Here is a 14811-nt window from a genome sequence, read left to right as displayed (position 1 = left end):
AGCATTAGTGTATTATTAGTGTAACCTCAAAGATAATCATGACAGGGGCACACAAGCAGCAGAACTGGGCAGGCAACCAAACATCTGACCCGAAAGAAAGACAATACCTCATATGCCTCGCTTGTCTTGTGATGGTGGACGCATGCACAGGATATCAGAGCAAGGCCATCACAGCTTTAGTTTCACAACTGCACTACACCAAAGTAGTCCATCACTCTTCCATTGTTTATATTTGTCTTTCAGTGAAACGTTCCCCTGCGTTACATAAATGGAAGTGCAACTGTCTGCGACCCAACCTGTGATTCTCAATCAATAGGCGTCACTTTCCAGGAATTTCAGAAGGTTATCTTTGTACCCAAAGACAAATGAGGAGATGATCCTGTGCCAGTGAGGCAAGGAATCGTTTCATCTGTCGCTCATTGACCTTCAACCCATCTGAACCCATTGTATGACAGATAGTTGTTCACTGTGACATTTCAAACTTCTGTTGTCCTTAGTAGTTACATGTGTCTGGAAAAAATATTCAATAAATAGCCAAATTTGGACGTGATTTGACATTCCCCCGCTTTTTGTTGCAGACATGTCAAAAGTTACACAAATTTCTTTTCGATGTGGGAAACAGTGCTATGTTGATGCATTAGGAGAAAATGAAAACGCAAACACTATGGTTGAATCTCAACTGTTATTTTATTAGGATTACTTACCTGTCTGATATTTTCTATTAGACTTCTATTAGGCAGTTACTACTTTAAGGTCAATAACAAAGGTATATACTTCAAAATCACATGTAGGTTTATACATATTTATGATGCAACACAAGCTAATAATGCTGTGAGATTCAGACTGCCTTTGAAAAAAAAAAAAAAAAAAATCATGCTTCAAAATTATGGTGATGAAAAATGGTGAAAGCATTATCTTTGGTGATTTTAATTGTCTCCCTGTAATTATTTTCCATTATGGGATGTTGTTGGCTGCGGTGGAATGACTGGTGTGTATGAAAAACTATGCTTATCCCTCCCTACCTCAGCTGAACCAAACACAATAGCAGTTTGGCATAACAGTGTGCCAACTCCCTTATTTAGATGGATAGTGGCTTTATAAAAGAGAGGAAGGTCACACTGTTGAGAGGATCCTTAGCTTCAGCCATTCAACTTTCCCTCAAGCCTACAACTTGTGAACAGGTAATATGCAGCTATTTAGTCACCAAGCCACCAAGCAAGCTGAAGTCTTTCTTTAATAATTTTTACTATTATTTTGAATCATAATGAGATTCTAATACTAAAGTAATTCATGGTGATGTATTTTGAAATCATTCTCTCTGATTGTATTGGTTGTAGGGGAGCGTTTGCAGTAATATTTTCTGGTTTGGTGGCTGTCAGAGGTAATGCACCTCATATTAGTGTTTCAGTGGTCGCTGTGCATGTGTTTGATAATGAAATGTGCGCATTTGGTTTACAGCAATACAGCTACATTAACAAGGTTGAAATGACTAATTGTGGCTTGGAGCACCTTTTAATAACCTATAAATATGCATAAATTTTTTTTTCTTGCCTAGCAATAAAACCTAAACAGTCTTTAATCTTTTTTTTTTTTTTTACCTAATTAAAATATTTTTAAGCTTTCAGCGTTTGTTGGTTTTAGTGAAATATGGGAGACTTTGCTACTTTAAAATTTGTTAATTTTATCTTCGGTATATAATATATCTTACAGTTATCTGTGTGCATGCACTTGTGATCAGGGTAAAAGATGAGGGATGTCGCAATGGAGGAGTTTGGAGCTGCTGCTTCGTACCTCAGGAAGACATCGAGCATCTGGAGGCCCAAACTCGCTCCTTTTGACATGAAGAAAGAATGTTTCGTTCCTGATCCTGATGAAGGGTATGTGAAAGGAGTAGGGACGGTGATAAAGTCACCTGTGAGACTGAAAGAGGCAAAGTAAGTTAAAGCTGAACTCTTGTTTATTACTTCACTACATTAAATGAACTTATCGTTTTGGGTAATAACTGTTGGAATGTTTTTTTTTTTTTTTTTCAAATAACAGATTAATGAAAAAATAATTTGCTATATGACATTTCACATCACTAAAATAAAATAATTGAAAGTTGTTTCCCCATTTCCCCCAGTCTATATATAGTATTTTGCGCTTCTAACTTTGCACAAATTATATGGTTATTTGCTATTTATTAAATCCATTCAGCAATACATCCACTTTTGAGTTAGGTTAGAACATAACTTTGTTATTTTATATTTTTATCACCCTTTTAAGAAGTAAGTCGCTTTTGTCTAACACTTTCTATAAAAGTATAAAATTATATAATTTTATTATTTTTTTTTTTTATCATTTTTTTAAGAAGTAAGTAGATTTTGTTTCTGGAAAGACTGTGAACACCAAGAGAGTCATTCAGTACATCACCAGCATTGCTGCTAGTCCCTCAAAGAAGGAAGCCAGTGATAAGAAGGTAAACTGAGCAGATCTGAATTAAAATAAAAGTCAGTGGACTGGCATTTTGTTTAAATTCCATTCATCATACAAAAATGTCAAACCATGCAAAAAGCTAGGTTGCAAACCGAAAATATTTGTTTTTTAGACAAATTCCCCACATCACACATGCTTTCTGTAATGTAATGGTTATACTACTACCCAGTGGAGCTTTCTAGACAGCTGGAAGAGAAGGATTCCTTGGTCTCTCAGCTAACAAGAGGCAAGCAGTCCTACACCCAGCAGATTGAGGACCTCAAGAGACAACTAGAGGAGGAAATTAAGGTATATTTTATTTTATTTTTAAATATTTATTATTAACTGTCCATCGCATTTTTATGCACAGTTGACAGGATATTTTCAATCCTCATAGGCTAAGAATGCCCTGGCCCATGCAGTTCAATCTGCTCGTCACGACGCTGATCTTCTGAGGGAGCAGTACGAGGAGGAGCAGGAAGCCAAAGCTGAGCTGCAGCGGAGTCTGTCCAAGGCAAACTCTGAGGTGGCTCAGTGGAGAACCAAGTATGAAACTGATGCCATCCAGAGGACTGAGGAGCTGGAGGATGCTAAGTATGAACAGGAAATATTTGGGTTTTCCATGTAGCATACCATACAAACATCTGACTGATTCTGTTTATTCATGAAGGAAGAAACTTTCCCAGCGTCTGCAAGATGCAGAAGAAGCTGTGAAAGCTGTAAATGCTCCTCACTGGAGAAGACCAAACACAGGCTGCAGAATGAGATTGAAGATCTCATGGTGGATGTGGAGAGATCCAACGCTGCTGCTGAAAGAAACTTTGACAAGGTGGATAAAACACATTTATAGATATGTTATCTTATTGTTCATCCAGTCCAGTGGTAACTAATCAGAGTCTCTGAATCTATCGAACAGGTCCTGGCTGAATGGAAGCAGAAATATGAGGAGTCTCAGAGTGAGCTGGAAAGCTCCCAGAAGGAGGCCAGATCTCTGAGCACTGAACTCTTCAAACTGAAGAACTCTTATGAGGAGTCTCTGGATCATCTGGAGACCATGAAGAGAGAAAACAAGAACCTCCAAGGTGCCATTGATTTAGTATTCAAATAAATATCACACATAAATATCACAAAATGTGAATATTTCATTTGATTTTATGCATTAATCTATATTACATTTCTTAATATTTAGTTTGGTTTTATGCATTAATCTATATTACATTTCTTAATGGAAAGAACATTCATGAACTAGAGAATATTCACAAGCAGCTGGAGCAGGAGAAAGCTGAAATTCAAGCAGCTCTGGAAGAAGATGAAGTAAATTGTTATGTGTAGATGTACCAGGTCTAGTTTTTCCAGTTATACCAACCTGTGGTCACCAACCTTTTTAAGCCCAAGATCCTTGATCTCTGCGTTTATGAAAGACAAGATCTACCTGTTGAAGAACTGGTTGAAAAAGACAGCACAGATTTTCCTTCCAATTTGAGACCTTTTATTTAGCATTTTAATTAGTGATGCACTGATCATGATGTTTCATTCCCATTTTTTAAAACAAGCAAATTTATTTAATGTTTATATGCTCTATAACAACCAAACGTGTCTTAAACAAAAACATCCATAGCCATTTGAAATTCCAGGCATTTTTAATCATGATCCAAACAAAGATGCCACATTTGAATTAGATTTATAATTTCAAGATTTAAAACAAGAACAGACAGGTCTGACTTTATCTTTGTGAAATTATGTAACTTAAAACATATCGGCATGAATCAGATGCAAATTCACTCTCTCTATGTGATGTATTTTTCTTTATCACTGTCCCAGTAGCTCCCGAAAATAACAGCAAAATAAGTACAATACAGTACAAAGATTTGAGAAAAGTAATGTATTTTTACTTATTTTTATAGTACTTTCTGGAGCTACTGAGACAGTGATAAAGATCGACCAGTCTATCGCAGTCAACGGGTTGGCGACCACTGCACTAGAACTTCTTGAAAAGAATAAACAAATCAAACTTATTGGTACTTTTTAATAGCTACGTCCTTTGATCTGTCAGGGCTCTCTTGAGCATGAAGAAGGAAAGATTCTTAGAGCCCAGCTGGAGTTTAATCAGATCAAAGCTGATATTGAACGTAAGCTGACTGAGAAAGATGAAGAGATGGAGCCAGCCGAGAGGAACCAGTAGAGAGTGGTTGATACTCTTCAGAGCTCACTTGAATTGTGAGTGCTGAGGGGTGAGGAGATGGAGGAGAGTGGTTGATACTCTTCAGAGCTCACTTGAATTGTGATTAGTTTTATGCAGTATTTTCTGTACTTAGAATGTAAGAAGGCTCAGTGGAGAAATGGACAATATGTTTAACCCTTTCACTATTCAAAGTAGACACCGTTTTGTGAAGTGTTTATCTTTCAGACCTAAGGCATTTTGGTTTTTATGTGTCTCCTTGAGTGCAGCTTAAGCTAAGATTTGATTTATTGCAAAAACTAAAACATTTGTGAAGTGTTTTTCTTTCTGACCTACAGAAAGGGCACGGTGAAGAGTGAAGCTCTCACTTGCATTTTTCTGAAACGCTTGTTTGGTTTGACTCTGTGCTTCTTGACTTCATTACCTGAAGTTCTGTAGAATAAAGTGTGCAAATGAAACCAATCCTGTGGTCTGTGTTATTTGATATTTGGCAGGCACTTTTCTATTCATAGGAACGTACATGCTATTTAGAGTAAATCACGGTCATATGTATACATTTACATGAATTGATTTTGCATAAGTCATTCTTTTGATAAATTATTCAGAATTAATTTTGATTTAGATGGGTTTATCTTTACAAATTTACCCACTGACCAGATGCATTTTCAATCGCAATATGCAATTTGATGTGACATGAGTATCAGAGATTATTGATGTTCAAGTTGAACTTTTTTAGGGAAAAATACAATGACAGGACGGTAGTGATCACCAGTGGGAATATACACCGATCAGTTCTCATGGAGCATGTTAAATACTGCAGTAGTGTAGAAATGCTTAACCAACAGTACAATGCATTGGTGAGCTTCAGTGTTTTAATCACTATCAGTAAATGTGTACAGAAATCCATAGACTCAAAGTAAAGCTGAACAACTAATCATCACTAGATCTAAATAACATTAAATGAATGTAAATATAATTTATACACTTTTTTTGATGTCTTTTTTCCTGAAATTCAAATTGAAAAATGTAGCAATTAAGAAACTAAAAGTTTGCAGTGCATTACATTTCCAAATTCAGTGCATATGATGACTTCACTGAAGTTAACTTCAAATTCATTACGCTAATTAAACTGGCAAGCTTATAATAAAATGTCATGCATTTCATTTTGATTAGAAAAGTTACTTGCATAATTTATGACAAATGTTACTTTACCTGATTGACATCATTTACATTTGCTTACAAAATACACAACATTTGCTATATTTTCTTTTTGGAGGAAAAAAAAAGGAACTTACATTTTTTTTTATTTTTTTAGCATAAATGAGTATATTTGAGTGTTTTGGTGTCTTCCCCTGTTAGTACACTGAATAATATAAAGGGTGTGTCTCTCACGGATAAAAGTGTGTCCTCTACAAACCTTCATACTAAAAGAACAGGAAAAATCAATGTCAGATAAAGCTGAATAATATCAATGTTGTGTATATCTGAGTACTTATTTATTTAATGTGCATGATAATTAATAACTGAAAAGGTTTTGATGAATTTAATATATTCAACAATTCCAAATGTAAACTTATAAATTAAACAAAAGATCCTTGACGAAGAGCCGCTGCTTGCCAGGCTGAACACAGCAGTGTATACGGGTAAAAAGTGAAGAACAGTGCTGGAGGTGGAGTCTGAATATAGAGAAGAGCTCCTCAAAGGTTCACAGAGGAACCAACCATCCTGCAACCTTAAGCCACAGCAGAATGTGCTTGAGATAGATTAAGATACATTACCATACGTCATGAGACACTAACCGCTGTCTTGACATCTCACAAGACTGTGAGAAGACCCTTTTGATTTAAAAGAAATGTAGCAGCATCTTAAACTTTCACCTTTTATCCTTTTGGTTAACAGCCAGTTGACTCCTTCAGACGTCCAGTAACAGATGCATAATGAGAATAACAGAAGAACATTGTATTTTATATGAATTGGTCTTAGTTTTTTTGCTTAATGAACTCATTTTTTGGTTGCACTTTATTTTACAGTACATGCACTAACCTTTATTTAAAGTGTACTGGATAATATAAAGTAACTACATGGGTTAGGGTTACGTGGGGTAGGCTCAGGGTTAGTACCTAGTTATTACTAAGTTAATGTAATTTACTGTAACAAGTACACGAGGAACAGGACTGTAAAATAAAGTGCTATTAATTTTTCATCATGCAAACCGAACAAATGCTTAGGCCAAGATAACAATGACCATTTCTTCTGCTTGTCTCTCAACTTTAGGTCACAATACAATGCTGCACGTCGGTTAATAATAAACACTTGTCTTGTGACAGCATCGTTTTGCCTCAGTTGGCCATGTAACTTAAGTAGTATGTATATGGTTTGCAAGGGTGCCAACATGTACCACTTGACATTTATTTATGCGCTTGGAGACCTTTGCAATCGAGGCATTCGCTTTATGTGTTCTCAATGTCCCTCATCAGTTACTCCCATTTCGTCAGAGGCTCAGTAGGAATTTCACAGGGTTATCTTTGTACTCAAGGACAATGGGAAGGAAACAATGTGGAACAAAAAAGACGGTGCTAAGAGGATGACTGACAGTCTGCCACAGACCTCCATATGTTTCAGAGCAAACAATGCAAGTTGATGGTGCGTTGTGCACGTCGCTGTTGCATACATATCTTTAAAGCACTGATTATGGAGTTCAGTAGTTTTAGATACAAAAATAAATACATACATACATTTTTAATGAAAAGGAATGACATTAGCATGAAAGTGACGGCATTAGAATATCGGTATCTCAAATTCAGTAGATTGTTTTCCCAAAAATAATGATCCTTCCAGCATTAACGCACCCTCGTATGGTTGTTAATTTTGATATTTTTTTTTTTTTTTATTTTTTTTATGTTTGTTTGTTTTTTTTTGTACATTGGATGTAAGTAGTAAGTATAAGTTCGTTCTTTCGTTTTCCACAGATGTACGAAATGCATACAGGTTGAAATAACATGAGGGTAAATGGTAACAGAATTTTTTATTTGTGGTTGAACTATCCATTTAAGCAATTAAGAGTGAACAAAGGTGTTCGATGTTGGACACTGTATAGTGAAATCTGAATGAAGAAACTAAGATTTGTCTGCCAAACTGGACAAATTAGACATGGTTCCTGTCAGAAGATATGATGGATATTAAGTTCACATTGAGGAGATGTTGTGTATACATTAATTTACTCAGCCAGTGACATCGGCCTGCTGTAGACATACATTTACATATATGGATGCTGGTAACAGAGATCACGCAAGCTGTTCTTCTCAATCAATTTAGATGCACCCAGCAAGAATTTCACAGGTTATCTTTGTCTTAAAGTGTGAAGGCAAAGGAACAATGACGTGTCAGCGATGAGGCCTGAGTGAAGCGTTCGCACCAGCTGGAAACTGACCTTGTCCTTACAGACTCCGCTGCGGCTGCTCGAGCGGATAAAAAGCATCTATGATGGACAGAGTGAAATGACACTTGGCTTGTCCTTGAGCAAGGTACAGATCAGTTGAACAAACAATGAGGTGCATTCTTTTTTGAGCGAACACCTGCCAACTGATGTAAAAACCATTCCCTTTTTTAATCCAAAGAATTCACATCAGCAGTTTGTTCATAGGTGCACCAGTAAAAGAATGCAAAAAAATGATTTTCTAACTTAGTATTTTTGTCTTGTTGTCCAGTGCAAACATCTAAACATTCTTGAATCAAGATACATTTAATTGAGAAACTAACATTTAGTTAGTTTTACCTTAAACCAAAAAAAAAAAAGTGGTATGGGGTAAGAAAAATAATACTTCGCCCCATTGGCAGATACTTTTTTTTTTCTTATTTTAAGCAAAAACTCACTTATTTTTGATACAGTTTTCAGAAACAAAACTTAAAATCTCATTTCATTATGCGTCTCAAGTAAATGTACCTTGTTTAAGAAATGTTTAGATATTTGTAATGAAAAACCACACAAAAATACTAGGTAAGAAATTTTTATTTGGTAGTTATCAGAAACTTTTCTATTTCACATTCCAGCATTTGTGCCAGCAGCCAAAATCTTCTCCTGAATTGATTTACCTTACAAAAAAACTTACTTGACAGACAATGCATTTAAAAGTCAAGTGAGTTGAATGAAAGTACATATCATGACAAAGTATATTGTTCCTTACTGGCATGAATTACAAAATAAACGTGCCTCTGCCTCCAGCAGACACCCAGACTATCATATATCCTTACCAAACTGAGACACTGCCATGCTTCAGAAAATTCCTGCAACCATATTTAGAGGACCTCTAACACTATAAAAAGGGGTGGAGAGTCAATGGCTTCAGACAGGTTTTCTATTGTACCATCAAACGGTAAGCCATCGGAGACGCCTCAGACTTTATGAAAGCCGGTCTCATTAGCAACTCCTTTGGTGTATATTACCTATCAGGCACAGAGAGATGTTGTTTAGGATGCACTTTTGCTCATTATTGACTGATTTAATGTGATAAATGCTTGATGTTAAATAATTAATGCTGTTTTATATTGTTTTTGTGTGTCCCTAGGACAGTAATCCATCAGTATCTGCAGAGGTGAAGTACAAAGGTGAGTGACCCTGAAAACACTCAATGCAACATCACTGACTGCAACAGACTAATCTCATATGAGATATCAAATTATTAGTCCTGCAACCACACATTATCATATACAATGGTCCCACATTTTAAGGACACACTTACAAATGCTTCAGGATATTTTCTCTCCACTCAATTTTAGTCAGTGTGTTTGAATCAGCTGGTGTTTTGGTGATTTTTAGCAGATGTATGAAGTAATTTCTCTCTTCACACAGGTATACAGAATCACATTAACTATCAAAACATGTTCCTCAAACTACAAACTAACACAGTACTGACTGTCTTCTACACTAGATCTAATTTTAGCATTTCAAACAGAACTTTTTTGCTTGTTTTATGTTTCTATTTTTTATATTATTTTTATGCATCTTAAGCGTTCAAATAGACTCCTATATATAATATCTCTTGTGCATGCACTTGTTAGCAGAGTGAAAGATGGGAGATGCTCAGATGGCGGAGTTTGGACCTGCTGCTCCGTTCCTCAGGAAGTCGGACATCGAGCGTCTGGAGGCCCAAACTCGCCCCTTTGACATGAAGAAAGAATGTTTCGTTCCTGATGCTGCAGAGGAGTATCTTAAAGCATCTATTGTCAGTCGAGATGGTGATAAAATCACCTGTGAGACTTCGAAGGGAGCGGTAAGTTCAAGATTTCAAATAAAGACATTTCTCTGCTTTAAAAGACCGGCTGTAATGAGCTCAGAGATGTGTTTATAATAAGGACTGGATGATTAAATTAACTGTTCAAAATGTTAACGCGAGCCTCTCCATAAAAAGAACCAATTAACAGATTAATTTTAATTACATGGATAAAACAAAATGCACAGACACTGTTTTCACTGTCAAAAAACTCATGTAATCCACAGACAGTAACTGTGAAGGAGGCCGATGTTCACCCTCAGAACCCGCCAAAGTTTGATAAAATTGAGGACATGGCGATGTTCACCTTCCTGCACGAGCCCGCTGTGCTGTTTAACCTCAAAGAGCGTTACGCAGCCTGGATGATCTACGTGAGTGAAGTCTTAAAACACTCAGACCTTCACTTTATCACATATGAGCAGATCTAAACCTGCTGTCAATCTCTTACAGACCTACTCTGGGCTCTTCTGTGTCACTGTCAACCCCTACAAGTGGCTGCCGGTGTACAACCAGGAAGTCGTCATTGCTTACAGAGGAAAGAAGAGGAGTGAAGCTCCTCCACACATCTTCTCCATCTCTGACAACGCCTACCAATACATGCTGTCAGGTGCGTCTACGTGACAGTTCTTTAAACATTTTATATACAACCAAAACAGCACACGCTTTATGTCAGCAACTAGTGAAAATCAATTAAAAGTTCATGCATATAACATTTATAATTATAATTTTTGCTGTTACAGACAGAGAAAACCAGTCCATTCTTATCACGTAAGACTTTTTTTGTTACAGTTACACTGCAAAAAAAAACATTTTCTTCCTTAGTATTTCTGTCTTGTTTTCTAGTATAAATATCTACAAATTTTTAAATTGATGCATTTCATAAAATGACTTAAGATACATCTTGTTTTCTAAAAAAAAATCCAAATGCTGTAAATTTTTGCTTAAAACAAGTAAAAATATCTGTCAGTAGGGTAAGAAAAATCTAGTTATTTTTACTTGTTTCAAGTCAAAACTAACAAAATTTGGATAATGTTTTCATAAAACAAAACATAATATCTTAAGTCATTTTACTTGTCAAGAAAATGCATCTTAATTCAAGAATTTGTAGATATATATACTAGAAAACAAGACTAAGGAAAAAACTCATATTTGCAGTGTAGAGTGTTATATTTTTATGAATGAATTCTTAATAGATTTCTAAGACTGGTTTATGTTGACAGTGGAGAATCCGGTGCTGGAAAGACTGTGAACACCAAGAGAGTCATTCAGTACTTCGCCAGCATTGCTGCTGGTAGTGGCAAAAAGGAGACAAGTGATAAGAAGGTTAGAAACAAATCCATGCACTAATACTGATCAGGGATGTAAGGTAACAATTTACATTTTAATTACCTAGTTTATACTTTCAGGGTACAATTTTACTTTTACTTGAATTTGTTTTAAATGCTGTGATTTTCAGACCTGTTCACTATTTGTCTGAAAATAGACATTCGTCCAAAAAACAAAAAAACAAAACAAATTTTACTATAACATAATCAGCTAAAATACAACATTTCCTGTTATTTTCTTTACTATCTGCAGTATATCTGTCTTATTTTTAGGGTACTCTGGAGGATCAAATCATCCAGTGTAATCCTGCTCTTGAGGCTTTTGGAAATGCCAAGACCATCAGAAATGACAACTCATCTCGCTTTGTGAGTTTTATCTGCCTCCGGTTACGGCTCAATGCATTGCAACTTAAGAAAACACATGCAAATACAAAAAGTGACGTGACGCGTGACCAAGTATGGTGTCCCATACTCGGAATTTGTGCTCTGCATTAACCCATCCAAGTGCACACACACAGTAGTGAGTAGTGAACAAACACATTTTTGTTGAAGCGTCCGGCGAGCAGTTGGGGGTTCGGTGCCTTTCTCAAGGGCTTCACCTCAGTCGTGGTATTGAAGGTGGAAGAGAGCACTGGTCATTCACTCCCTCCGTCTACAATCCTTGCCGGACCTGAGACTCGAACCAATGACCTTTGGGTTATAAGCCCGACCTTCAAACCATTAGGCCACCACTGCCCCTGGCCACCAAAGAATATACAGAAACGTGCTGCAAATACTCACAACACAACCAAATACAGAAAATTTTTGGCGTATTGATTATAATATGTATAACCAGAGTTGTACAAATACCATGTTTAAGCTATGGTTAGTGTAGCAAAACCTGGGTTAATTTGTGGTTACCATGATTAATTTTCATAAGGGAAGTTTACAGCTTTCGTAACATTTCAAAGTTACAGTAATTGTGTATTTCGTCAGCTTATTTAGGCTAATAACATCCAAAAAAGCTAAGGAATCATATGATTAGTATGTTAAAACAAACAAAAATCTCACCTTCAAGAGTAGACATTGATAAGCATGTCCCAGACAGGTTTGTCACTTGTTTTGGTTCCCTTAAACATTTCTGATGTTGTCTGGGTGTATTTACAACGCGTTTCTGTATTTTGGTCGCGTTGTGAGTTTGCAGCACGTGTTGTCAAACTGATGAAGATGTTTTCTTTATTTGCATGTGTTTTTTTATTTGCAGCTCGTTGAGCTCTCTCGACCACCGTGAAATATGCTGATTTGATTGAAATAAAATGACATTGAGCTGTTGTTCTTAAACAGGGCAAGTTCATTCGCATTCACTTTGCTGCCAGTGGAAAGCTTGCTTCTGCTGATATTGAGACTTGTAAGAAAAACATTTCCTTTGTAAATCCTTTGTAACTTTTTCATTTTAAAGATGATGGTAAGATGCCGATGGTAAGAGCTTAACTTCTACATTTCTACAAACAGATCTGTTAGAGAAATCCCGTGTGACTTTCCAGCTCAAGGCTGAGAGAGACTACCACATCTTCTACCAGATCCTGTCTCAGAAGAAACCAGAACTTCTGGGTCAGCAAAATCACAACTTTGGTGACAAAACTGCAAGTGATGAGATGCAAAGTTGTTAAAATATAATTTTATCCTTTCAGAGATGCTGCTGATCACAGCAAACCCTTACGATTACGCCTTCATTTCTCAAGGAGAGACGCAAGTGGCCTCTATTGATGATGCTGACGAGTTGATGGCTACAGACGTGCGTATCTCTTGATACTGACTTCTCAAGCTTTGGAACTGAAGTCTGCATAGCATACAATGAAATGCAGTTAATTATTAGTACGACTTCTGATTTTTTAAAGTCGACTTTTATGTGATGAAAGTCGAGTTGAAGTCGACTAGTCGCTGATGACATCATTAATTAACAAATTAGTCTGGAGCCGAGACTCAAACATCTTGTGCACAGCTATGGCATATGACACAGCGCTGCCCACATGGCTATTGCTCCTATAAGTTCCAGTTCTTTTGTCTTTGGGTCGTTATATTTGTCACAGATTTCTGCTCGTTCTAAATCAGATACAGATAAAGTAGCAAAGTAAAGATTACATTCGTATGAATGCATTAGTGAGAGCGATTGCGTGTGTGAATTAACTCTACACAGCAGCGACTCTCTACTAGTAGTGAAGCTGTTGGATTTAGTTATTAAGAAATATGTGCTTGAACTTTTCAGTTTCTAAGCTATTTTATTGAGAAATCACAGAACAGTGTTGACAATACATTTGCGCGCTGAATGATTCTGTGTGCGCGCGATCTGCGCATGATGTACGCGCTACTGTCTGTAGCCTATCTGTGTGCGGTACAGTGCAGCAGTGCATTAGAACAGCGATTAATTTACCTGCACAATAAGCTGTTTAAAACATGCATTCTCCAGTTCAATTTCAAGCATCCAGTAATATAATCACACATCTTGTGGAGCGCTTTCAGAGTATGCATTTAGTTGTCATTTTAACTGTTTGGAAATGGAGCGTAAATTTGGAAGTCCTTCAAAGATTTCTCTTCCTGTTGCGCCCTCTATAGGACCAGCGACTAGTCGACGTCAAGCTTAAAGCGTCGTGGCAAAGCACTGAAGTCGACTAGTTGATTAGTCGGTGCAACCCCTAATTATTAGACACTGTATATTTGCTGTAGGAAGCATTTGATGTGTTGGGCTTCACCCAAGAGGAGAAGAACAGCATCTACAAGCTGATTGGTGCCGTCATGCACTACGGCAACATGAAGTTCAAGCAGAAGCAACGAGAGGAACAGGCAGAGGCTGATGGGACTGAGGGTCAGTATTAGTAGAAAATGCTGACATGATATATATAATATACAATTATACTTGTTCTAAATCAGACAGAGATGTGCATGTGTGAATTACCCGCGTCTCTGCAGCATCTCTCCACTAAGAGTGAAGCAGTGATATGCTAAACAAAAATAGTGACATTACCACCTACCTATTGAAATATAATTTAGCTTTTCAGTACTAAAGCTATTTTATTGATATTTCATAGGCAAGCATTGACAATGGGTTTCTATACTATATATATTGAATGCGTATGTGCCTGTGGACGAATAGAAGATTCGTTGCCATCAACCATTCTATTCTAATTCTATTTTTGGCACAACAGATGCTGACAAAGTCGCATATCTGATGGGCCTGAACTCTGCTGATCTCATCAAGGCTCTGTGCCACCCAAGAGTCAAAGTAGGAAATGAGTGGGTCACCAAGGGACAGAATGTCCAGCAGGTGGAGACTACTTCATGCTTAACATCCCTTCATCATTAACATAATCATAAAAACACATTTTTCTATATAATTTTAATGTATTATCTTGGATAGGTGTACTATGCTATTGGAGCTCTTTCCAAATCTGTGTACGAGAAGATGTTCCTCTGGATGGTTGTTAGAATCAACCAATCCCTGGACACCAAACAGCCTCGTCAGTACTTCATTGGGGTGCTGGACATTGCTGGATTTGAGATCTTTGATGTAAGATTACATCAACTGATTCTTGTAATTCAATAACTT

At 36.8% G+C, this 14811-nt stretch overlaps 1 protein-coding gene and 1 long non-coding RNA gene across 2 annotated transcripts in view; both read left to right on the top strand.

The window, feature by feature from the left end:
- The first annotated feature begins 2610 nt into the window (after positions 1-2610).
- LOC122134216 lies at positions 2611-3577 on the top strand. Its single transcript, XR_006158398.1, has 4 exons — positions 2611-2763; positions 2852-3048; positions 3125-3283; positions 3371-3577. It is a non-coding gene; the product is annotated as an uncharacterized LOC122134216 (long non-coding RNA).
- Positions 3578-9691: 6114 nt separating this feature from the next.
- Positions 9692-14811, top strand: part of LOC109050376 — a 69528-nt gene continuing 64408 nt past the window's right edge. Inside the window, 12 exon segments of the mRNA XM_042752234.1 lie at positions 9692-9903; positions 10131-10274; positions 10354-10510; positions 10644-10671; positions 11124-11226; positions 11502-11594; positions 12552-12615; positions 12720-12818; positions 12899-13002; positions 13932-14070; positions 14411-14529; positions 14623-14772. Of these exon segments, the coding sequence (XP_042608168.1) occupies positions 9703-9903; positions 10131-10274; positions 10354-10510; positions 10644-10671; positions 11124-11226; positions 11502-11594; positions 12552-12615; positions 12720-12818; positions 12899-13002; positions 13932-14070; positions 14411-14529; positions 14623-14772 (1401 nt within the window). The 5' untranslated portion in view covers positions 9692-9702.

Source organism: Cyprinus carpio, chromosome B24 (assembly GCF_018340385.1).
Source record: "Cyprinus carpio isolate SPL01 chromosome B24, ASM1834038v1, whole genome shotgun sequence".
Lineage (NCBI taxonomy): Eukaryota > Metazoa > Chordata > Actinopteri > Cypriniformes > Cyprinidae > Cyprinus > Cyprinus carpio.
Note: the sequence above shows the minus strand (reverse complement) of the source record. Positions and strands in the feature narration are given on the sequence as shown.